The following is a 25,393-nucleotide window of genomic DNA, read 5'->3' on the forward strand; positions in this document are numbered from 1 at the left end:
ACTGCCGATGGCAGCTCAGTAAAGTTTACAGCTCTTCTGTCACAGCATTGAGTCTGGGCCTGGGCGAGTAGAGGGACTGGGGTAGCGCCCCAGGTGTTGGCCAGGGCTGACTCCTAGCTTTCTGCTTTCCCCCGACAGCCTGGCACTAATAGTGCGCCAGGCTTTGGAAGACCTGGTTTTACTGTGCTGAGCAGGTGACGCTGTGTGTGTCACTGAACCTCTGCCTGGGAGGCCTCCTCAGCTGTGACAGGCGTGGCTCTGTGCTAGCCCCACATGGCATGTCCTGGGCCGGTGACTGTCTCCCTTTGGGAGTGACTGAGCCGACCAAGTGATGTGTCCATGGCCACATTGCCAGTGAGAGTGGTGGCACGTCGGGAGGACCCTCGCCAGGCTTCTGTTTCTCCTGACAGTCTGCTCTTGCTCGTTTGCTTTCAGCTTTACCGTCCTGTGATTTTGTGTCATTTTTGTGGTTTTAGGACTGCCTCCTGTGGCCTAAATCATTATCTAAAACATTGTGATTGACCTCAAAAAACCCAAAACAAACTCCACAAAGCTGCATACTCATCTTAGGTTTTAAGTATGTTTCTTTCTCTTTTTCTGATACTGCAGTGTTCTGAGCAAAGCGTCTGGACTGAATGGAAGTCAGCGTCAGAAAAGGTCCCCTTTCTGTCCCAAAAGCTGTCAAGTGCATGAGGATGAAGCAGGCCCCGGAGCTGCTGGGCAGCGCCAGTGGGAAGCCTGCCAGCTGCGACATGAACCGCGAGTGCTCTGTGTTCCTGGGGAAGGCCCAGCTGTCCGCCAGCCTGCAGGATGGGGTCATGCACAAGTTCAACGGCCACGAGGCACTGCCCTTTCTTCCTGCGGAGAAGCTAAAGCTGAAAGACCTCACTTCCCGTGTGTTCAATGGGGAGCCCGGTGCTCACGATGCCAAGCTGCGTTTTGAGTCCCCAGAGGTGAAGGGGGGGATGGGGACCCCGCCGAATGCCACCCCTGTCAAAAATGGCTCTCCGGAGATTAAGCTGAAAATCACCAAAACGTATATGAATGGGAAACCTCTCTTCGAATCTTCCATTTGTGGCGATGGTGCTGCTGCTGTGTCCCAGTTGGAAGAAAATGGACAAAAAGCAGAAAACAAGGCGAGGAGGAACAGGAAGAGGAGCATAAAATACGACTCGTTGCTGGAGCAGGGCCTTGTCGAAGCAGCTCTGGTGTCTAGGACGTCAAGTCCCGCAGAGAGAAAGGTGTTTGTGGGTTCTGTCCAGGGTGGTGGGGCAGCGCGGCAGCCAGCCCCTGAGCAGGGGACCTATCGCGACCCTGCCCTGTGCTCAGTGGCAGGGGAGGAGGTGGCACAGGCCACCACGGGTGTGTGTACGCGGCTGAAGGCTGAGGAGGGCGCCTGGGTCTCCGCGTGGGCCCTGGCTCCAGGGTCCCCAGGTCGCCTCATTTGGGCCTCACGGGGGCCTCCTGAGTCAGTTGCGTGGCCCAAGCAGGTGAACTCAGCATCCAGATTAAAGTGGCTGAAAAGGGGAGAGCGGTTTCTGAACCCAGGGGGCCCGTTCCAGGTCTGGAGACAGTCTTTAGCCTGGTTTGGTCAGTGGGGGCACACTGTCATCTACGTGGGGCTCCGTGAGTCTGTCCTGTCTCGGGACTGGGAGACGGGACTGCTCCCTCCCACACGGTTTGCTGCCCACTCTGCTGTCGCCGCCACCAGACGGCTGTGTCTTACACATTCACGTTCTTGGTCCCCAGTACAGGACACACGCGAACAAGCGTCCACTCATCAAAGCCTGGGGTGGGGAGCCCTTACTCACCATGAGAGAAGGCGGCACTTCCTGTCATCGGGTCTTAAAGTGACACTCAGGCTGGCCCACCACGGGCCAGAATGAGCTGACAGAGCAGCTAGCCACCCTGGCCTTGACAGAGGAGCTCGGGACGGGCTGGTGGTGTCAGGCACCTGCTGCCCACTGGGCTCTGGTTGAGGCTCGGGCCCACCTGCAGGCCCAGGACGGGGAAGCTTGGTGTCATTACCAAGGCTGGTATATTTGCTTTAAAGTTGAGGAGTTTTATGTACAATTTCCACAGATGGGAGGGGAAATGGCTCAAACTTCTTTGAAATTGTGCAAGTAATGAAGAACTTTGAGGGTCTAAAAAGTGGCTTTTGAGTGCTTGAGAGCTGTTCAGCTCTTGCTAATGTGATCCTAAAAGGCCCAAGGTTAGTGACCTGGGCTGGTGACCTTGGAGGTGCCCCTGTGGGGGTTAGTGCACACGGGGGACAAAGTTGGTTCCTAGCTCGTCACTTGGTTCTGTTAAAACTTGGGTAAATCACCTGATTTTTGATTCTCCATCTTTAGACTGGGGATCATAATCCTTGTCCTCATGGGTTTGCCATGTGGCGTAGATGACACGATAGGTGTCACGTTGGGATGCTACGGGATAATCTGAGAGCCCACATTTTTGAAAGTGTCATGTGCCAGCCCTGTGCCAGCCCTCAGCACCAGGCCCACTGATCTTTGTGAAAGAGGTTCAGCGTGTGTCCAGGTTGCCGCCTCTGACGGGAGGCTCGGGGTCACGCCCAGGAGGATGGCAGGGGCCACGCCGACTGCTTGTCCCCTGGAGAGCAGCACGAGAGTGATGGAGCAGGGTGCCCCAGTCAGGTCTTCAGTCAGCTAACCCCACTGTGTTCCAAGATGGAGACACTGAGGCTCAGAGAGCCAGCCCATGACTCAGCTCAGGAGCGGTGGGGCTGAGACTGGCTGCCAGGCCCTCCTGATGTCCTCGTCACACTGGGTCCTTCCACGCTGTGGGTGCAGGTGCTTTAGAGGATGGGCAGACACGGGGCGGAGGGGCCAGGGGGTCAGGATGGCCTCGGGGTTCCGTGAGCTTTCCTCTTTGACAGGTGAGTAAAGCACCATTAACGGTTACCCCCTGTGAGGAAATAGGTTTAAGTAGAGATGCACGTGACGTGAGCCCCTGCTGTGTGCAGACACTGGGCCAACCCCTCACTGAGAGCTGAGGGCAACAGTGTGATTTCGGTGGTGGGGTCAGGGCTGGTACCTGAAAACAGTGACGGGGATGCCCCTTCTTTCGGGGTGTGTGTGTTTGGAACCTCTAGCCTGACTAATCTTCGGTCTCCTGCAGATAGAGGGCTGGATTTAGGGGTCGTCATTGGGTGTGTTAGTATGTCTTCTGTTGTTCATTTTCAGATTCCAGCTAAGAAAGAGTCCCGTCCAAGTACCGGCCGAGACCAAGACCACCTATTGAAATACAATGTCGGCGATTTAGTGTGGTCCAAAGTGTCCGGGTACCCCTGGTGGCCATGCATGGTTTCTGCCGACCCCCTGCTGCACAGCTACACCAAACTCAAAGGTACTGCGTCTGGGCGTGCTCTCCAGCTCTCCAGCTCTCCAGCTTTCTCCTGCACTCGCTCTCTCCTCTCCGTCTTCTTTCTCGTTCTTCCTTCAACAGCCCTGCTGTAGTTCTTTTCCTTCTCCTTTTTTTACTGTGGTACAATACGCATAACAGAATTTACCATCATAACCACTTTCAGGTGCACAGTTGAGTGGCATTAAGTGCATTCACGCTGTTGTGCAGCCGTCCCCAGCGTCCATCCCCAGGGCTCTTCATCTTGTAAATCTGAAACTGTCCCCACTAAACAACTGCCCCCTCCCCCCAGCCCTGCAGCTTCCATCTACTTCCTGTAGTTTCGATCTGCGTTTCCCTGGTGATGCGTGATGTTGAGCGTGTTTCCGTGTGCTTATTGGCCACTTGTTACATCTTTGAAGAAAGGACTCTATTCGAGTCCTTTGCCCATATTTGAGTTGGGTTGTTTGTTTGTTTTGTTGCTGTTGAGTTGATTGTGATTCATTTTTGCAGCTTTAGCTGCAGTTAGTGATGGATCAGCGGTGGTACAGTGCCGTTTCTTTTTGTGTCTAGTTAGCTCTGTGCTTCTTGTCTGCTGCGTTAGTGTTAGACGTGAGGGGCTCTTCGCCTTGTCCTGCTTTCCAGGTTTTATGGTGACTAACTTACTGTTACTTAGCTATGCAGGGACTGCTTATTTTAGCATAATTTTCAGAAATAGCGTATATGAAGTTTGAGTGACAAAAATGTTCCAGTTAATTTTATTAGGCCTGTGGGAGGAAGGGAAAAAGTAGAAATGATCATCTCTGGGGCCATGAAACGTGGGACTACAAACTGGTCCAGGGAACAGTAGAACATACTAAGAATACAAAGTTACTAATGCAGATGGTAATTTAAATAATGGGCAACTCATAAAACAAAATCTCGTGTTTTGGAGGGAAAGACACACAATCAAGTGATTTGAGTCTTCTAGAAAGTTCTGCTAGAGTAAAGTTTCAATTTAGTTTGAGGAAGGTGAGGTGTAGTGAGTCCAGCCCAGAAGGGAGGCTGAGCAGGTTAGCTCCCCAGGTGACCGGCACACCTTTAGGAAGTGGGGCGACGGGCACCTTGTGGCCTCAGCGACACCAGAGCGAGAGCGCGCAGGGTCCCTCCCTCCTGGCGGAGGCGGGAGCTCCCTGAACAGCCATGCAGCTTTGGGTCCTGCTGGCTGGCTGTGGGCGCAGGTGGCTCCTGGGACCGGGGGTGGGCTGGGGGAGATGGTGGTGCCTCGTTGGCAGACAGACTTGGCTGGGGCCGTGGGACTCTGCCTCGAGGCTCAGGCACTCAGGGTGCATGGGGTCGGAGGGGGGCCTCAGGCTGACCTCGGCTCTGGCTCCGTGGAAGGTCCTTGGCACCCTAGCTTTCCAGAAGCTGGGAGTTCCCCCAGAGGCATCCAGACTTGGTCAGAGTCTGAGAAGAAAACTGGTGAGACAGAAGCGGGGTGCCGCCCTCACGCCCCGCAGCCTCAGCAAGCACACATGTGTGAGGTGTTGCCTGTTCTTCCCAGCTGTCTAGAAGCAGGCATGGCCCCCACACAGCAAGCCAAAGCCGGCGTCCGCGTGGCCCCGTGACTTCGTGTCATTGGTTTGCACAGTACAGCACACGCTGACCCCTCGTGATTCCTCTCAGTGTCTGGGGATTTCTGCCTCGTTTGTCTGAAGGCCCTGGCTCCTCAGCTAGGACCTGTGGAACTGAGGGCGCCCCGCCTGTTTGTCCCCGACACTGGGGTAGCGACCTGCACTTGCTGTCATCGCCTCCTTCCCTGGCTTAGCCTCTCGGGACCACAGCAGCGTCTGCTCCCTCTGTCCTGCTTCTCCTGTTGGGCCCTCTCCGGGTAGAGCTTTTACTCCTTGCGGGAACATCTCCCAGGGGAGGCGTGGGCTCTGCACTCAGCCTGCTGGGTCTGGGGAGCAATGGACTTCTTCAAGCCTCAGTTTCCCTACGTCTAGAACACGAGGGTGGCGCGGACTCCACGGTTGGGAAGCTGTTAGCACAGTGACGAGTGGGCCCCCGAGCTCTCACCCTGCCCTTCACGCTCACAGCCTGAACTTGGTGGCGCTGGCTCCCTCGCCTGGTCGCCTCTCGGGCTCGTCCTGAAAACCTCCCCATTGAGCAGTTACTTCCGCTGCAGGATCCTACTGTTCGGCCATTTAAGTTTAGTAAGTTTGTACCCATGTTTAGTGTCTTTATGTCACCAGGCATTCCTCTAGTTTTCACAGCAATGCCAGCTGCTTACACTTGGATTCTGTCTTGATTGGTTTGTGAAATACTTGACTTATTGTTTGCTTGTTGGTTTTTTTGTTTAAAAATCTTTCAAGCCCACTGTTCAAAGTGGAACAGTCCAGTGGACAGCCAACCGTAAAGGTTTTGTTGGGCCTGCCCCATTTCTCTCTGGCAGCTCTGCCCTTTGCCAACCCATCCGGGCGTAGGCTGGGCACTCCCTGCTACATATGCCAGCGGGGACCTTCCATGAAGAGGCCAGCTTCCCAACAGACCCGGCCCCCCACCACGCTGCAGGAAGCATCACGTCAGTAATGGCGTCCATCACTGCAGCCTGCTTGGACTTCCCCGGTGGGCGTCAGGATTTCCCCAAACGGCTGTGTCTTCATGCCGGTGTCGCCTCTGGCGGTCACCTCTGCAGGCTCCTGCAGCCTGGAACAGCACTCCCTGCCCCCGCCCCTTCTCCACTTGGCTCTGCAGGGCCAGGCAGGAGCCCGTGGGAGTGTCACGGTGGGAAGGGCTCAGCTCGTCCCTTCACTGAAGGCCTTTCCGCAGGAAGCAGGGTGCAGCCCTGACAGTGCTTCTCTAGGAATTGTTCTGGGCTGTAGGGGAGGGAGCCTGGAATCACAGCAGATCAACTTCAGAGGACGGCTGCTGTGCATTTGAACAGCAGTGTAGCAGGAAGAGCGCTGGGGTGAGCACCCTCCCGCTGGAAGGAGAGTCGAGTGCCCTTTGGAAAGAAAAGCTGGAGAAGACCATGGGGTGAAGGAAGGCCACCTGCGTTGCTCGGATGGCGTCTGGCACCGGAGCTGCTGGGGCTGCTCTCCCACAGCCCAGAGCTCCCCTTTGGGAAGGCATGTCCCTGTTGTCACTGGGGAACGATCCGTGGCCGTGCTTGGGGCCCGGGTCCCCAGGCTCAGTGCTCCCTGTCAATCCACTGGCTCCTCCCACAGTAACTATCCACTTTCATCCTGCTTTCTGTGTATAATTAGCTGGCATTTCCTGTGAAAATGAGCTCCCTCCTAAAAACAATTTGTTGTGGATCAGTCTTCACTCTTTTTAATGCTCACATCGTCCCCAAATTTGACCAGTGGGAGTCCCATTAAGTCCCTTTGAGCTGAGTCCTTCTGACACGTCTCCGTCAGCCTCTGAGCACTTCCTTCCACGAGACCTGACGAGGTTCCAGGCCACTTTGTACTCTGTTTGCCCCCTACTCTTGGGATCATCCATTTCTCGGAGGAAACCTGGGTGCTCTTAGCGGATCGCAGATGGGCCCAGATTGGCACTTCCTGTGGTCATCACTGTGGGGACGCTTCTCAGGGAGGGGTCTCCAGGCAGTGCTGAGCCCTGTCCGCGGGGCTCGGGGTCCATTTGTGATTCCCTACCATGTGGCTTGCAGCTCCCGGGACGGGGCAGAGATGGTGAGTGACGGTGTCCTTTGGGGTTTAGGGGTCCTTTTAGGGGAAGGACGGGCACGAGGAAGGGACAGCCGTGTGGAGCTGGCCGAGCATGGGGCTGGAAGCAGGCACTTGTCCTGTAAGATGGAACCCTCTAACCCTACCCCATATTCCCACCCATGTTTTCTTTTTCTGTGTGGACTTCTTTTTATTTATCATGCGTGGGATTGTAGATGTGCTTCAATCTGGATCTTAGGAATGCACTTACATTTTTAAAACCGAAGTATAGTATATCTGCTGAAGAGAACACAAGTCGTGAACTGCAGCTCAATCTAGACTCTTGAAAGTGTAAATTTCCCTTGAAACTCAAAGTTAATACAAGTCGAATGGTGTCTCTGATACATGGGAACAGAGCCTGACGTGGCCGCTGCGTCCCGGGGAGCCCTGATGGACCGCAGCTTGGAGGCCTGCCCTTTCAGTTGGAGAGAAATTACACGTCTGATTTCAGCATCAGACCATAAAGAGAGCAGAACTCCAGTGCGTGTGGCAGGCTCGCCACCCTGGCACGTCTGCTTCTGACTAACGGCTCTGGAATCAAGTAATTTTCTGCTGTGGAGATTTTTGTCAACACTTTCTATTTTATGGAGAGAACCTCAGTGCTTGATTTAAATTCAACATTTTCTAAAATACGACAGGTAACCTGGCTTTCCCGTGTGGTGGGGTATTTGGCAGTATACTTTCCTTACTCTTTTTTTTTCTTTTTTGCTTGTTCTGTCAGCTACTAAGAGGGGTGTGTTAAAACCTCACACTGGGAGAGTGGGTGTGCCTTTTCTGTTTGCAATTTTGTCAGTTTCTGCTTTACCTATTTTGGGACTCTGGTGCCCCCCAGAGACTGAACTAGGAAACTCAGGCACGGTGATGCTTGTCGTTTGTTCCCCAAGAGCTCTGGTTTCTAGTCCCTGTGACTTTGTCCCTGTGCCGTGTTCTTGCTTCTGGAGACGTCTGGCTTCTCTTCCTCCTTGGAGCTAGCCGAGTGTCTGGGACCCACACGCGAGCAGGGATGGCAGATTCCGGAGAAAGGCTCAGGTCCGGGCCACATGAGTGGAACGGGCTGTGATGGGAGGAAGGACCAGTGCCCCGTGGTAGGGTCCTGGGCTGTTGGTGAAGACCAGAGCCGCTCAGCCCAGGAAGGAAGGATGACTCATATGCTGGTGGGACAACTGTTAATTATGTGGTAAGAAAAAACAGTGAGATACTCACCTCCCAACTTGGACCAAAGTGAAATTCATATGGATTAAAGAAACCCATAAAAATAGGAGAAAATTGGGTTACACTGTTACCAAATTTCTAGGCAGGAAAGAACTTCAAACACGTTACATTTCTTTTACAAACTTGGGATCAGACTGTACTATGCTCTTGCGTTTTTCCAGGAAGGAGCATTTTTGTGTGTCACTAATAGTTTATAAAAGATGATGTACATTCATATTATTTCATGATATGTACTGTAGCACAGTTTCTTCATGATGCAAATGTGCTGATATACAGCTGTATTCATTTTCATCACCAAGGAAAGTTCTTTCAAAGTATTAAAGTGCAATGGAAGAAGTCACAAATCACTTGGCATGTTTTTGAATCTTAGCTCTTTTAAAGTCAAAGAAGCGTACATACTTAGAAACAAATCAAATTGTACTGAGAGGTTAATAGTGAAAAACAGGCCCCTCCACTCCCCAGAGGTAATTCTTCTTAATTCTTCCAACATTTTCCTCTAGTTTTCACTACTGTTTTTTGATTTATCAGTTAGACATTTTCTGTTGACTTTCTATTATGGAAAATGAAAACTGATCTCTTCAATCATTTCCTATTTCTTCCCCTCCCATATAATTAACTCACTGTTTTTATCAAACATGAATGTGTATGTAATTTGACTATGTAAATACCAGAAAAACCAAGTTGTGTTCTGTAATTGTATTTTCTTTCTTATACAACCTTTTGTTTTTCCTGGATTTAATTATTGCCTTTCTTTCACAGTTATATTCTTTGCTGTTCATATAGCCCTAATTTTTTTCAAGTATTCATGTCTCTGTCCTTAAAACTCATCCTGTTTCTTCTATTGGGGAAATAAATGAAAACCTGTATTTGACCGCCATTTTCCTTTTCTGCCTGTTGGAGCTGTTCGTTTTACCGTCTTTCCTTGCTGCCCAGATTTTTGTTTGGTGTGGCAGAGTTCTTTTCTGTCACATTTTCACCTGCGGCTCTCCTAGAATCTTCCTTTTCCTGCTTGAGTATCTGTTGCCGGCACGCTTATCCCTTGTACAGCAGCAATCTTAGACTTTCTTTAAGATGCTTTCCCGAGTTACACGTGTTGTTTTCTGTGATTCCACACTGCACTCTGTCTCGGTCAGTTTTCCTTTCTTGCTGGAGGACATTTTTGGCGTCCTAAGGAAGTGTGCGTGGGAGGTGAACTTGAGTCCCTGTGGTTCAGCGTGTGCTTCATCCTCACACTTGGTTGATGGTTTGGCTGGGTGTAAAATTTTCTGTTGGAAATAACTTCTCATATTTCGAGGTATCGCTTCATTTCCTTCTAGCATCCCGAGTTATCACAGAGTTGGCAGGTACCTGTCACCCTGCTTCTGGTTTCCTGAACGTGGCAGCTGTCCTGTTCCCCTCCCCCACTGGCGTGACCGGCACTGAGATGTACCCTGGTGTGGGTGTGGGTTGAGGCTCTCCCGGTGTTTTAGTTCTGAGGCGCGTTCTTGTGTTTTTATTCTTTGCTAAGTTTCCCTGTTTCTCTCTCCAGGCCAGTTGTTTGGGTGTTGTACCTCCTGGATTGGTCCTGTCGGTTTCTTAGAGGACTAGATGTTTTCATCTTAATCTTTTTCTTCTTTCTGGGAGATTTCTTAACTTACCTTCCAACCTTCCTTCTTAATTTTATTTTCATAATTGTGTGTTAAAATTAATAGCACTTTTTTTTTTTGTTCTCTTTCCATAGCAAACTTGAGTTTTTCTCTGTCGGTGTCATCTCTTCTTGGCACTGTCTGTGTTTGGGAATCGTTCGTGCTGGAGGCCTCCCTCAGTGCTGGGCCCGTGCCCTCCGAGCGGCGGGGAGCCCCTGTACGGGGTGGCTGTTAGCCTACTTTCGAGGGTTCGGCTGCTGTTGGCTGCTTAGTTGCGGGGGGAATCTCCAAAAGATTCAGTGCAGAGGCTTTTCCTCTGGGTCCATCAGCTCTCTGATTTCTTGTGGCCAGTGTTCTGTACGAGGGAATGGAGCCTGGCAGTTCCCTGAAGGAGGACCCCCCTTTCGCTCACCCAGCCCAGAGCGCTGACCTTATAACCACTTCCTTGTCTCTGCCTCATTTTGCTGCAGCCGGGTCTGGCCTCCTCTCTCTTGGGTTTTGGAACAAGTGTCTCTTTCCTCACCCAGTTCCCTTTTGGCTGCACTGTGGGATGTGGCTTCTTCCTTTCTGCTAAGGGTGACAGCACTGGACATCTCGGGTTACTCTGTGGCTTCAGGGCTGCCCTTGGAGGTCATCAGTGCCCTTACCCCACTCTGAGCTCTGAGAGAGTGGCCGGCCCATGGCTGGGATTTGAACCCAGGCCGCCTGACCCATTCTGTGCCCCTTCAATGCTGCCTGGCCCCTCTCTGTTGAACGGCCCTTTTGCTGATGTCCTCTCTTATTTATTGGGCTTCTTGTTAAGTGGGTCTTGGAAGGGATGAGATAAAGGAGTGTGTTTACGCAGCTTTCTTTCTCAGTCGGTTTTGAACCTTATCCAAATCTCTCATAAATGCATTTCCTCTTTGGCCTGGAGCATGGTGGGGATAGAAAGAGTAAGATTTATTCTGAGGTTAACACTTGAACAGCACCAAGTAAGACAACTTCAAAGCAGCTCCCAACTCCATGTCAGTAATTATTAATGGATTTGCCTAATTTCATCACAAATTCTAACTTTCAAGTTCTAACATTTTATTTTAAAAACTAGGTCAGAAAAAGAGTGCACGCCAGTATCACGTACAGTTCTTTGGTGATGCCCCAGAAAGAGCTTGGATATTTGAGAAGAGCCTTGTAGCTTTTGAAGGAGAAGGACAGTTTGAGAAATTATGCCAGGAAAGTGCCAAGCAGGCACCCACGAAAGCTGAGAAAATTAAGGTGATAGATGTTCCTTAAGTACAATTTTAGACCAAAAGTTTTATTGTTATTCTTAATTATCGATCTTGTTTTGAACTTACGGTTGCTTGAAGTAGTGTGATGGCTTCTCATGTCTGTTACTGTTTACGTTGCCCAAGTCATAGAACATGGCATGTTAATTAGAGACGCAATTTATTCTTTTTACTTATTTGATGACTCCCAGGGATAATTTGTTTTATAGTTTCTATTTTCCTTTTATTACAGATATGTATATATGTTATATGTAATATGTGTGTATCATCTTAATTTAATGTGATTAAAATTGATTTGTAATTTAAAGACACAGTTATTGTATTGGGCTGAACTCTGTCTAAAACCTTCAAGTTAATCGGTTTTTATAGTTTTTGATTTCTAAATTTATGACGTTCAAAAAGTATCCTTTAAAGTGGGTTAGCTTTTTATGTTTTATAATGAAACTTACAACCCTCATGTTTTCTTTTTAGCTGTTGAAACCTATTTCAGGGAAATTGAGGGCCCAGTGGGAAATGGGCATCGTTCAAGCAGAAGAAGCTGCAAGCATGTCAGTAGAGGAGCGGAAAGCCAACTTCACGTTCCTCTACGTGGGGGACCAGCTTCACCTGAACCCTCATGCAGCTAAGGAGGCCGGCGTGGCTGTGCAGTCTCTGGGGGCCATGGCGGGGTCCTCGGGGTTCACTGAAGAAGCTGCTGAGAACCACAAGCCCGTGAGAGAAGGGGGTGTGCCCATCAAGAGAAGGCGGAGAGCCAAGCTGTGGCGCTCTGCTGAGAGCCAAGACAGTGAGCCCGGGACAGCGAAGACGACTCCTCAGAAGCGGGCAGAAGCTGATCCCAAGAGAGGAGTCGGGTCTCCTCCTGGGAGGAAAAAGGCCGCGGCCTCCACGCCACGGAGCAGGAAGGGGGATGCGGCATCCCAGTTCCTGGTCTTCTGTCAGAAGCACAGGGAAGAGGTGGGTACTGTGATGGCTTCTGAGTTGCTGTGTCTCCCTTCTGGGGTGTCGGTGGGTTTGCAGAACACCCTCAGTGCAGAACAGGCTGCTTCTCGGCGTTACCAGCGTAGTCTGTAGCGAGCCTTGTGTGGGTTTCAGATATAACAAAGAAGTGTTGTGAGGGGGCCGTTCTCCCCCTGGGTTTAGACTAAAGTGCTCCTCCCAGTGTGGGTGAGATGCTGCTGGACAGCGGGACGAGCGTGTGGGTTTCACAGGGCTGCCCTGTGCTAGAAGCTTCCCCGAGAGGCTGTGTCGAAGCTGCCGGCGGGGATGCGGACGCGGTCACGGACCCAGCCTGGGAGGGTGCTTAAGTCCATGATATTTAAAAGGACAGTAATGTACCAATGAGGCAAGCATTTGAATAATTTGCTTAGTCTTCCTAGACGACACCATTTGTTAGTACGGCAAGAACTGAGGGGTCAGGCCCCCGTTTTGGTTGTGTTCACTGCTGAAGTGAGTGGATTGGGAGGGCTTTTCTCAGGAATGCAAAGGTGGTGGAATGCGAACGTCTTTTCCAGTTTACTCTGTCTCATTGAGGGGCTGTCTCAATAGATGGAGAAGAGGCATTTGGTGAAATCCATTGCTCTGTGATGCATAGTTAGGCCAGGAGGAGAAGGGAACTCCCCTAACCTGTGGAAGGACTTCTGTCAAAAGCTATCAGCAAGCGTCATACTTACTAATGAAACTTCAGAAGTGTTCTCTTTAAAATCATAAACAAGACAGGATGCCTTTCTGTCACCACGTGCACATTTAAATGTTGCAGTGAAAATATTAGCCAGTACAGTAAGATAAGAAACATAAAACAGGCATAATTGTTTTTTCCCCCCCTTTCTGCTGCCTCCCCCCCATTCCGGTTCAAGCCTCTGTTTCTCAGTCTAGTTGTGTAGGACGCAGCTCTCTGGTCCACACTGGTGTTATGAGCCTTGCGCTCCCCCTGGCTGAGGCAGTTGGTCACCAGTCGTCGGTCAGTCGGCCGCTCACGGCACCTCATGGCAGCTCTTGCCGGCTGCCGGCCACTCATGGCAGCACACGGTAGCCCATAGCAGCCTGTGCAGTCCATGCGGATTGCTCACGGCAGCCCAGCTCCAGGGAGAGCCGAGCTGTTGTTCACAATCTTAGCTGTAGAGGGCGCAGCTCACTGGCCCATGTGGGAATCAAACCAGCAACCTTGGCATTAGGAGCATGGCGCTCCAACCACCTGAGCCACTGCGCTGGCCCAAACAGGCATAATTGTAAAGGAGTAAATAGGGCTGACATTGTAGAGGTCTGTGTATTACAGAAAGCTCAGGAGAATTGACAGAAAATCTGTAGAGCTAAGAAGAGTTCACCAGGACTGCTGGATATGAGATCAGTGTACAGGAGCAGAGACAAACAGGAAATGGGTTGTTAAAAAGATATGCAACAGGGCCGGCCTGGTGGCTCAGGCGGTTGGAGCTCCGTGCTCCTAATGCCGAAGGCTACTGGTTCGATTCCCACATGGGCCAGTGAGCTCTCAACCACAAGGTTGCTGGCTCAACTCCTTGAGTCCCGCAAGGGATAGTGGGCTCCGCCCCCTGCAACTAAGTACGCCAACTGGACCTGGAGCTGAGCTACGCCCTCCACAACTATGATCGAAAGGACAACAACTTGACTTGGAAAAAATACTGGAAGTGCACACTGTTCCCCAATAAAGTCCTGTTGCCTTCCCCCCACCTCCAAAGCTAAATAAATAAATAAAAACATTAAAAAAAAAGTTATGCAACAAAAATACAAGGTACCGAGGAATAAATGGAACAAAATACGTGTAATATTTTGAGAAAAATAGTTGCTATTTTAGCAGACCTCAATGAATAAGGGTATTCTAATGATGGGTGGGAAGGTTCAGGATTGTGAAGTGGGACCTGTCAGTGCCCCTATGTTAGAGGATAGAGCAGTATAATTCTAATAGTAACACTCCCGTTAGGACTTTCTCTGCACTTTTGAAGTGAAAGCTAACGGAGCCACACAGAAGAGAAGCTCACCTGAGGGCTGGCCCCACCCAGTGCCGGTGACGGCAGTGACACCGCCCAGAACAGCCCCAGAAGCAGCCGTGTGGCGCTGACACTTGGCTGAGCGTGGCACTGTTGGGTTTAGAAGGGTCCCGGGCCCTGAGCGGTGTGGTGAGCGCGTCGCCTGCGAGGGTGCGGGCGGGAGGCCAGCTGGCTGAGGTGCGCGTGCACAGCGCGGTGTCAGGCCGCGTCCCGCCCCGCCCCGCCGGCCGGACGCGGGGCAGGGCTCAAGGGGGACACCCGCCCGGCCAGCCACACTGGCCTCTTCCTAGTCTGTGTCCACTTGCTCCAGATTATGAAAGAAAAGAGGGTCCGGGAGAAGCCAAGTAACTTTCCAGAGACTTCCCTCTGGCTTTTGGGGACCCAAATTGCTCTCAGAGGACCCTGCTCGTTAGTGCTAAGAAAGGTGCCGAGAACCAGCTGTTACCGCAGAGACTGCCGACAGGCGGTGCCGGGAAGACCGACCCACGCGGGTGCTCGCAGTGGTGGGGCTGCGGCCTTTGGGCTCTGAACTCCCTCCCAAGCCGTCCGCTCGGTTTTGCCGTTGGCATCACACTGCGGAAGGTGCACAGTGAAAACTCACTTCTGCTTCAGACACAGATGCGCTGCCAGCCTGCGGGCCTATTGAGGGGGTGGGTGAGACCCACGGGCCCTTCCCTGGCTGGTCCTGAGTCGTTCGTGCCATCTGAAAAGGGAGGACTACCAGGGTGTCCTGTGACTGTCTCAGTCACACTGTTGTGCCCCAGGTGTTTGTGCCGGCTCTGTCCTGAGTAATTCTGGACTTGAACCAGGGGGCAGCTCCTGGAAGCCCCGTAGAACAATCTGGGTCTTTCTAGGTTGTTTTCCTTTTTTGGGAGTAGTGGCACGTTCCACTAGGCTGGTTTTCTTTTGGTGGTTAGTTGATTAATCAGTGGCTAGGCCTTGAGGGACATACTGGGTGGAGCCTCCTTTCTGCTTCCTGGACCCTCCTCTAGCTGGGGTCACTAGACAGAAGACTGTGACCATCGAGGACCTTTGGTTGCCACTTGCTGACTGCTTTTTGAGGTCAGCTTCCAACTCTTTTCTTGCAAGTGGAGAGAAGCATTACGCTTCTGGAAATGGGCTGAGTTCTCCTTGACGTCGTCTGCTCGTCAGCCTTTGTCCCTCAGGCTTGGCGTGCAGCCCACAGGTGTGCTTTGAGGTGTTCTGGAATACAACCAACGGGGTGTGCGGGGCCACCCGCAGTGGGCGGGGGCAGTGGACAGCCCTGGCAGCAACGGGGAGGCCCCCTGCACAGTTCTCCGAAGGCCGCGGTGTTAGGAGCAGTTTCATCAGCACAGGCTTTTGGCCTCAGTTTTCCATTTTTAAAGAATCTTTTCCACCTTCCCTGATCCTAATTTTATAGACCATTCAGGTTGAACCAGTGCTTTTAGTCTTAGTTCTTTTTTCATTTTGCCCTCCCCTCCCCCCGGTTTTTAAGCCATTGTTTCTCAGTCTAGTTGTAGGACACAGCTGCCTGTCCCATGCTGGTGTTATGAGCTTTGCGCTCCCCCCAGCTGAGGCAGCTCACTCCAACCTCCAGCTGTTCAGAGCAGCCCAGCTCCAGGTCAAGCCGTTGTTCACAATCTTAGCTGTAGAGGGCGCAGCTCACTGGCCCATGTGGGAATCGAACCGGCACTCCAACCACCTGAGCCACCGGGCTGCCCCCCAGTCTTAGTGCTTTATGTAGACATTTGTATTAGTCACCTATTATCGCATCACAAGTTACCGCAAAACTTAGTGCCTTAAAACTGTGCCACGTACTGATTGTCTCACAGAGTGTGGGGCAGGAATCCGGGAGCAGTGTTGCTGGGTGGGTCTGCCTCAGGGTCTCCCATGCCTGTGTGCATACGTGTGTGTGTTTGCAGCTTGTAGCCACTGCCCTGTGCGTGTCACTGTGAAATCGTAGACTGGGGAGAGGCCATGGCCTTATTAACCCAAGGTGACAAGGAAGGTGCTGTCTCTGCCCCTGGAGCACACAGTATATGGTGAAGGATGAGAAATGAACAGGGGACCCCCCCCACCCCCCAAGGTGGGCACTGTGGGGTGAGATGGTGGCTGCTGTTATAGATTTGTCTCCTGTCCATGGCACAGTGCTCCTTGAATGAACGAGTGAATGAATGAAAGCAGCATCGTAGCTGAAACTTAAAAGGATGCCTGGAAGTCAGCCTGGTGGAGGAGAGCGTTTCAGGGAGAGTGTGATCTGTGGAGATGTTAGGAGGTGCCGCCTGCTGTATGCACTGCCTGCTGGGGACTGTCCACTGTGTAACTTGAGTGCAGAGCTGCTGGGGGAGTGACGAGAGTGGTGGGATCGGTGCCCAGTTGTGCGGACCATGGAAGGCTTTGCCGAGCGGCAGGATCTCGCCCCGGTTGTGGGCTGGGCCGTGGTCTCTCTGGTTGCAGGAGGGAGACCTTTTCGGCTGAGAGTGGCAGCAGGGGAATGGGGAACAGAGAGCCAGGGGACGGGTTGCTGAGCATGGCAGTCTGGAGGGAGGCGGGTCGGGGCAGGGTGTTCAGGACTGGAGCTGACAGCCTGGCACAGACTTAGCTGCAGGGGGAGGGTGGCCTCAAGGGGGTTGGGAGTCTTGTCTGATGAAGCCGCTGTGAGCTGTTATGGTTCATTGTGATGGAGGATCCGTGATGCTTGCAGGGTCCAAGGCCAGTCGCGCTGACCCCTCACGAAGGGTGGTGGCAGGACAGAACCCTGCTGGGCTGAGGGGAGGGGGCACCCCAAGCTGAGAGGAGGAAGCCGGTGTGGGGGGGCTGGAAGTGCCCAGGCAGGAGCCGAGTGGGAGTGGTGATGTTAAGAAGCATGATGACTGGCCGGCCCGGTGGCTCAGGCGGTTGGAGCTCCGTGCTCCTAACTCCGAAGGCTGCTGGTTCGATTCCCACAGGGGCCAGTGGGCTCTCAACCAGAAGGTTGCCAGTTCAATTCCTCGAGTCCCGCAAGGGATGGTGGGCAGCGCCCTCTGCAACTAAGATTGAACACGGCACCTTGAACTGAGCTGCCGCTGAGCTCCGGGATGGCTCAGTTGGTTGGAACGCGTCCTCTCAACCACAAGGTTGCGGGTTCGACTCCTGCAAGGGATGGTGGGCTGCGCCCCCTGCAACTAGAAACGGCAACTGGACCTGGAGCTGAGCTGCGCCCTCCACAACTAAGACTGAAAGGACAACTTGACTTGGAAAAAAGTTCTGGAAGTACATACTGTTCCCCAATAAAGTCCTGTTCCCCTTCCCCAATAAGAATCTAAAAATAAATAAATAAATAAAAAGAAATAAAAAGAAATCCCCAATAAAAATCTTAAAAATAAATAAATAAATGAAAAGAAATAAAGATCCAAATTGAACTTAAAAAAAAAAAAGAAGCATGATGACTGACGGGCATGACAGCGCCCGGTGGTGTGTGGAGGTTGGAACCGGACTCCGGGTGCAGAAGGCAGCCTTATGATGCCAGCAGAGGGCTGGACAGGAGTCAGTGGGGTGCTGCTGTCCAGCAGGGCCAGGAAGGACATGGGGAGGGGTGGGGCCGCATCTGTGGGGCCGCGTCGTGAGGACGGGTTTGGCTACATCTGGTGGTACTGGTAACCAGCCAGCATTAACCGGTGACCCTATGTCATGGGAGTGAACACAACACCCCCACTTACCCCCATTTGCAGAGCCGCTGGGTGGAGGAACCATATTCGAACCTGGGGTCTGGTGCCACGCCGGGCTGACGCTCTTGAGTCAGTCGGCGGACCTGTTTGAAAGGCCGTGAGGGCAACGGGTATCCCAGTCCTCGAGAGCAGCCCAGGAAGTGCGGATAGGAATGCCAGGAAACCTTTGTTTACAGGCACTGATGCTTGAGTTCCCGTAACTTCCATTGAAAAGTGTAAAATCAGTTCTTCCTTCACAGGCCTCACGACAAGGAGGGCCTGGGAGCCACAGTTGACCTCTGTGCACCTGCTGTTGATGTGGCTCCCACCCGTGGGTGCACGGGATGAACCCAGGGGGTCCTTCAAAATGCTGCCACGACCCGCTGGGTTGGACTGATCTTGGGCAGGGCCTGAGACTCCCCAGGTGACCACAGTGGGGACAGCAGACCGGGCCTCGGGGTGTGTGAAGCACCTGCAGGCCGGGCCTGGGGGGCCTGATGCTGGCAGCCCGGCGGTGCAGGCCTGTGCCCCGTGAGGTCTGCTGGCTGGCCTGGCATGGGGTGGGCATGCTGTGTGACACACCACATGCATCCCATCCTTCCTGGCGTGTACCCGAGAGGATGAGCGTGGGCGCTGCGGCCAGCGAGGAAGCCAGGCCGGGACCCCACCCATGTCCACAGGCAGGGTTGCCACTGCACTTTCCCACCACTGGGTTTTCAAGGATGCCTAGAAAGTTGTCATTTACTGATGATTGAAGGGCCTTGGACAGGTAGTTTTTCTGTTACTGTTTGTCCTTTCCTGCGTGTGCATAGATACAGTCGGATCATTCGCAGCCGTGCTATTTCCATTTATGAGTTTTCAACGAGTTGCAGCATCACTTAAGCACTCTTCTCTTTGAAGCCTCTCTGGGACGTGAACGTGGGAATAAGTTCTGCAGGGCTGCGCGTTGGATTTTGTGCAAAACAAAACTCAAATGAGTGTCGGTGCTTAGGCTCCTTACCACACCGTGTCCTGCATCCCCAGGTCGTAGCCGAACACCCAGATGCCTCTGGCGAGGAGATTGAAGAGCTGCTGGGGTCCCAGTGGGATATGCTCAGCGAGAAGCAGAAAGCGCGCTATCACACCAAGTTTGCCCTGGTGGCCTCCGCCCAGCCTGAGGAAGACTCTGGTAACTTGGTCCTCTTACGCGGGGAGGCATGTGTGCGTTTCCTCACTCACTGTCATGAGCACTGTTCCCTGTGATCCCAGCTGGCCTGCTGGTCCCTCACTCTTGTGCCCAAGTGGGGTGGGCACTCTGGCCACTGCGGCCGGTGGGGTGAGGTGAGGTGAGGTGAGGTGAGGGAGGACGCTGAAGGAAGAAGGAAGGGACTGCAGGCTTACGCGGCGTGGCAGGGTCAGACTTCAGGCCTGTGCCCCCAGGGCCGCTGGCCTCTGCGGGCGGGTGGGGGCATTCTCGGCGTGTTTGCCTGAGAGCTGTCAGGGTGAGGAGGGTGACTGGACTGATCTTAAATGTGGGTGTCCTCTGGTTAGGCCTCAGTTTAAAAAACAAATAGTGGTGCTTTGCTTGGGCTGTGGCCAGAGAAGGGAGACTGCACTCTGTCCACCTTGGAGACAGTGTGCAGCGGTGGTGAGGTTTGTCATCGGCATGCTTGGACACGTGTGGAAACAGGCGTTTTCAATGTAAGAATAAGTGTGATGTATTGGGGTGTCGATTTAAAATATAAAACATTCTGTATCTCTCAAGGTTCATCACTGAAGAGTTTTGGAGAGGCCAAACGTAAAGTGTTTCAAGACTCACCTGGAAGGAGACCGAGACCCGGAAGTAATTGGCGCTTGCCTTGTGTGTCCTAGCTGTGCTTCTAGAGCAGTGCTGCGTGTGTGTGTGGCTGTGATTGTGCACGTCCCCTGTCACCTTTCTGTTTGTTCACAGATGAGTCCGTTCTGATTTTGTAGGGCTTCCTAGATCTCTGTCTAGTTAACATTAATACTGAGCTTTGTTCACTTTGTCCAGTGTTTGTTGCAAATGCTATAATTTGGAACAGTGAGGATGTTACGGATCCGTGTATTTTCTTTAAAAGGCAAACGTTGAACCTGACTCGGCATCAGTACCGCAAGTCTAGGAGAGGGTCCCTCTTCTCTGACAGGCTTGTTTAGGAGTGAGCTGAGTTTTTCTGAAGCCAGATTCAGCTTACCCTTGAAGAGTGAGTGTGGATGTGATTGTGTGTCATATTTTGTCATTTGGGACTGTCACCAAGTACTTAGTAGACAAGAGGGAAAGGTCTGTTTCCGACTTCAGGGTGTGTCAGGTGTGCGCTCCTTCCTGGAAGCCCGTTAGCCCTGCCTTCCAGGGACCCCAGTGCTGACAGTCAAGATGACGGGTCATGTCTATGGTGTCCGCTGTCCCATCGTCTCAGTGTTAGGAACTCGGACGGAGACCAGAGTCCTTATTTCTGTCAGGAACGATGGCTACCTTGTCCTGGGCCTGGAGGGTCCTTCAGTAAAGGAAAGAGGAGGCACGGCGACAGCTGCTGTGGCAGGTGGCAGATGTGATTGAGGGGTTCTGGCCAGGTTGGGCCCTGTGGAGGCCTTGCTAGGGCAGTGGCCGGGCAGGTGCCACTGCCGCCACTCCACAGCTCTCTTCCTGGAGTCTCCTTGTAGCCAGGAATGGATTTTAGTGAGTCCGCTCTGGGATTGGCGGCTGGTGAGGGCCAGTGCTCCATGGTGCCAGGCCTGGGCACCGCCGGATGCCATGGGATTCAGGATGACTGCCCTCCCACGTGATGTTTGATGATGGTCCAGGCATAAGCCCTGGAACTCTGGAAAGCAGTCATGCAAATGAAAATACTGGATCTGTATTTAAAATAAACATGGGTGTGTTCAACCCACTCCTCTCTCCAGAATTTGCACTCGTATCCTGCCTTACTTCTCCCGGCAGTTCTGTTCGGGCACCTTAGGTCTCAGACTGGCTGGTACTCCTGGGAACCCCTGGGCGAGCGTGTGGACAGCCCTCCACACGCAGACAAGTGCAGTGTTGCTCCTTAAGATGCTCCTTAAGCAGATGTATAACAGCTTCAATTCCACTCGTCTTTGAATGTTAGCAAGTAAAGGATTTTTAAGAAAAACTGGATTATATTTAAATTGAATGCTGTAGTGCATTGGAATATAATTATAACAAATGCCAGGATTATGATCCCAGGTGAGACGAGGGTTTTCCATTGATGTGACAGGCAGCGGCCCCTTGCAGTTATGAGATGCAGAGCTGTACGGTTGACGCAAGGCCCTGGGTGCCCGCAGGCCTGCAGGCCACCCATCAGGGCTGGGTTTGCACTGAGTACCCCCCGGGAGCTGCTCAGTGCTCGGGAGGGCGGCTCCTGGACTGCTTCTCATGTAAGTCTCCCCCCTCCCATTCCAAGGTAACTTAAATGGGAAAAAAAGAACCCACACAAAGAGGACACAGGACCCCACTGGAGACGCTGAAGGTGAGGATGCGCCCAGGAAAAGACTCCGGACGGACAAGCACGGTCTTTGGAAGGTAATTACATCCGGTTTGCCTGGCTGGAGGACCACGTGCCGTGGGACTCTTAGCGCAGGCCGGAGGGCCAGCCGCGGGGCAGAGGGATGCAGGGGGCCACAGGGTGCCCGGGGGTGGGAGGGGGCAGGGTGGCTATTGTGCTGGGTGTGGCAGGGCTGGCTTCTCTCAGGGCGCCTTTGAGAAGGCTGTGAAGAGAGCAGGTTGTGACCTGCTGGGACTTGAACACAAAGCTCTGCTACTTGGCTGTCAAAGACATCCGTGCACCTAGAATGACACTTGATGTTTAGATACCACCCAACTGTCACTAAAGTGTCTTGTCTGTAGGCTTGTTATTCAGTGTGTAAATGATGAGTTGGTGTGAGAACATCAAGTCTGTTAGCTGTGCATGATACACTTCAATAGAAAGTTTAAAAGTCCACTACAGGCATTGGAAGGAGACTTTAGGAAGGTCCTCCATTTACCAGTGTCCATGTTATGTACTGGGGACAGGAAGCGGCCGGTGGCCCAGCTCCACAGAAAGGCGGCCCAGGACCTTCCAGTTGTAGCACATTCCAGCCAGCGCCAAGGCCACAGTTCACCTGATGCCTGTTGGAGAGCGACCCTGGGCAGGGTCCACGTGGCCGTGGGTTGTGTGGCCTGCAGTGCCCACGCCCGAGGGAGGGCAGCCCTTCGCGCTGTGCTTCACCCAGCAGTGCCGTGTATCTCAGCTGTTTGGACATCTGCTGGGACATCGGGTCACCTTCGTCCTGGGCTGAGAGCTCACGCGGGCTTTGTGCTTTGCACGCACAAAGTTTATGGTCAGTGGTGGTTCTGACAGGACTTGTACACTCATCTGTGATTTTGAGTGGCGCCTACACTGTCTTTATGGGTGTGAGTTACGGAGCTCCTCCTTCTATTTTGCTCGGCTTGAAGAATGGAAAATAAATGTCAGGCGTTGCTGCCGTGTGCACGTGGCCACCGCATCATTCGTCTTGTTTCTTTAGCGCCACCTTGCGGTTCAGGGGAGCAGGCAGGCCCTGCCCCATGTTCCCAGCCCCTGTTGGGTGCGGTTAGCATCAGGGTGCAGCAGTGAGCTGGGAGCCATTCACGGTTGGCGGTGGAAGCGCACGCTCGCCCGCCTCCCGCGCCCGCTCACGCTGGCTGCTCTGAAGTATTTGTAGAAATGACTTACATAAAAAGTGACATCTGAAACGTGACAGTTCACGTTAAGTAGCTAGGTACAGATGTTTTCACTGATATCTCCGGAAGTGGCACACGACACAAAAAGCCACGGTGTCTCCTCTGCTTTGGTTTTTATAAACCTAAGTGCGCCTCAGCGTGTCTGGTCCCCAGTGCACGTGCGTCGTGCCAGCTGCCGGCCCACAGCCCTGTGCCCTCTCATAGCCCGTGACGGCCCACAGCCCCATGACCGTCCCGCCCCCAGGTCCCGCCCACAACCCCATGTCCGCCCCTCTGGGGTCCGCCCCCCTGTGGTCCCGCCCACAGCCCCGTGCCCGCCCCCCGGACCCCCCCCGCCCCCCCCCTCCCGGCCACAGCCGGTTGACCACCCCCTCGAGTCCTGTCAGGGTCCCGCAGGCGTGTTACAGAGAGGCCCTTTTCAAGCACATCGTCCCATTTCTGAGCGCTAGACAGAATGTCAGGGTCCCTTCTTTCCTGCCACTTCACAGTTGTGATATGTGCGTTATTGCTATCTCAGAATTGGAAATCCTCAGTGTAGTGACTTGGCGGTGACATTGGCACTGACCTTGCAGGCTGCACTTGAAGAGGCTCAGGCAACCTGTGGAGCAGGAGGGCCACTTCCTGTCAGCCACACTTCACTTTGAATTGGGGAAACCTCGGGCGACATGTTCAGTGCGTTCACTTGGGGCCTGTCAACCAGGGGGCTCCGGAGGCCCTGCCAGCCCTTCCCTCCCAGCAGATGTCAGAGCCCGGGGCTGGGAAGCACCGTGACGTGCGCCGGGCATGTTTGCTTCCACAGGAAGAAGTCTCTGTCGCGAAACTTGTCAGCAACCTGTTAGCTCACATTAGATTTTATTTTATTTTCCCTTTCTCTTCTCCTTTTTCTTTTCTTTTAATAACAGAGAGAGATGATCACTGACAAAACAGCCCGGACAAGCTCTTACAAGGCCATGGAGGCAGCCACCTCCCTGAAGACCCAGGCAGGTAATGTGGTCCACGTCTCTTCTTTGATGGCTGCTTGCAAGTGGCCTGGGCTGGGCAGGCCAGGTTGGAGTGGGGGCGGGGCGGGCCCGGCCGCTGGGCTGGGGAGGGTCAGTGGCCGTCAGAGGAAAGGACAGTGAAGCTGGATCAGGTGAAAAGGAGGCTCGTGCGATTGAGAAACAACCCATTTTAATGTGTTAGTCGTCATGATTCAGCTAAGTTTCATTGAAGTTGCTTTTCTGCGGATTTCTACTTGGCTTTATTGTTCTCAATTAAAATTATACCAGAGAAGTGATTTCAACCAGAAATGTCCAGGTTTCTTGCTTGATGGTGTCAGTCATTTCTAGAAGCTCCACTGCTTTTCAGTGTCTGGTCCTCTGTGTAGGAATGAGCGGGAAGTAAAGTGCTGACTTGCTATTTCTATTTCCCATGAAGAAACGAGCTTAAAATGTTCGTGAGAAATAACTGTTCAAACAGTGAAAGGTAGAACAGGCTGCCTTTCACCTTTTCACTAATCGTCTTTTTGATGTGTCTGTCTGGTAGCTTGTTAAAGAAAGAGTAGCTCCACCTCGTAATTAGAAAGGAAAACAAAATAAAGGGAAAAGAGTAAATGAACATTGGAATGGCTCTGATTTCCTTTTTTTTTGCGTGAGGTGCTGTAGTGGTTTTTAAAAATCAGTTAAACACACTATTAAGAAAAAGACATTTGTGAGCAACTTGAACACTGACGAGATACTTGATATGAAGGAGTTTTTGTTACTTTTAAGTATGCCAGTGGGATTGTGGTTTGTTTAAAACCTTTGTGTGGGTGAGACTTGTCTGGGCTGTGGAACCCGGTGTGGATGGAGCCATGTTGGCCCCAGGGTGACAGCTTTGGGGGCGAGGCAGGGGCACATTGGAGGTCACGGCAGAGTTTGTCTGCCTTTGTTTCCATGCAGACTCGCCCGCAGTAAACAGTTTGGCCCTTGGTACGGCACAGGGGCCCAGAGGGTCACCTTCAGAGCTTCATTTGTTAGAGGGGAGACGGAAAGTAGTGAAGAGACTGAGGGGCCGAGATTTCAGTCTTCACTTTATAAACCAAAATTATTTTGCAGCAACGAAACATCTGTCTGACGCGTGCAAACCACTGAAGAAGCGAAGCCGGGCATCCGCGGCAGCGTCCTCAGCTCTTGCGTTCAGCAAGAGCTCCTCTCCTTCCGCATCCTTAACTGAGAACGAGGTAACACAATAATGATAATGACAGCATGGCACTCACACGAAGGCCATTCACTTGCCCAGGCGGAGTGTGGTCACGGTCAGGCTTAATCAGTGTAATATTGGTGTTCTCCCACAAATGGAGGTGAGTTTTAGGTTCTATAAACTGTGTAAAAGTCTTGAAATGGAAAAAGTCACTCCTTAGCCTATTTGAGCACTTCAGATATCAGTACACACGCACACGGTGTATGTATAAATGTACATGGATACGTGTTAGGATCGACGCAGTTGTTCTTGAAATGTGTCTTGAAGAGTTGTGTTCTTTGAAGCCCTCACACTGTACCTTTTCACACGAAAGCTAGTCTGCTTTGTCCTGATGTGACAGTCAGCCGAGCTGACTTGGGTTGTTGTGCACTCCCCCAGCGGGGATGAGGGTGGCCCACACACTACACTGCTTTCTGTGGCCTTGTACGTTCTGGCACGTCCTTAGAGATGTGAGTGTTGGTGGTGAGTCAGAACTACCATGGGCATTGCACTGCTAGTTTTTGGACATGCAGAATGCATGAGAGCAAGACAACAGTTCTTTGAGGCTGTTACTGTTATTGTATTGTGTGACATCTAGACTTGATCACAAAACTGAAGTCTTTGCCATGACACGAGAAACAAAA

The 25,393-nt window shown here is 52.4% G+C and overlaps 1 protein-coding gene across 4 annotated transcripts in view; it reads left to right on the plus strand.

Moving 5' to 3' along the window:
• NSD2 (nuclear receptor binding SET domain protein 2) overlaps nucleotides 1–25,393 on the plus strand; it is a 68,393-nt gene that overhangs the window by 17,848 nt on the left and 25,152 nt on the right. For all 4 annotated transcript variants that reach the window (XR_012492254.1, XM_019712499.2, XM_074320199.1 and 1 more), the window contains exons 2-10: nucleotides 610–1,241; nucleotides 3,204–3,366; nucleotides 10,992–11,158; nucleotides 11,641–12,123; nucleotides 18,863–19,007; nucleotides 19,584–19,661; nucleotides 21,253–21,371; nucleotides 23,453–23,534; nucleotides 24,626–24,750. Coding sequence is in view for 3 of the 4 variants with exons in the window: in XM_019712499.2 (XP_019568058.2) it covers nucleotides 636–1,241; nucleotides 3,204–3,366; nucleotides 10,992–11,158; nucleotides 11,641–12,123; nucleotides 18,863–19,007; nucleotides 19,584–19,661; nucleotides 21,253–21,371; nucleotides 23,453–23,534; nucleotides 24,626–24,750 (1,968 nt within the window). In the remaining variant the exon portion in view is untranslated. The remainder of the gene's footprint in view (nucleotides 1–609; nucleotides 1,242–3,203; nucleotides 3,367–10,991; nucleotides 11,159–11,640; nucleotides 12,124–18,862; nucleotides 19,008–19,583; nucleotides 19,662–21,252; nucleotides 21,372–23,452; nucleotides 23,535–24,625; nucleotides 24,751–25,393) is intronic.

Source organism: Rhinolophus sinicus, linkage group LG02 (genome assembly GCF_036562045.2).
Source record: "Rhinolophus sinicus isolate RSC01 linkage group LG02, ASM3656204v1, whole genome shotgun sequence".
NCBI classification, from domain to species: Eukaryota; Metazoa; Chordata; class Mammalia; order Chiroptera; family Rhinolophidae; genus Rhinolophus; species Rhinolophus sinicus.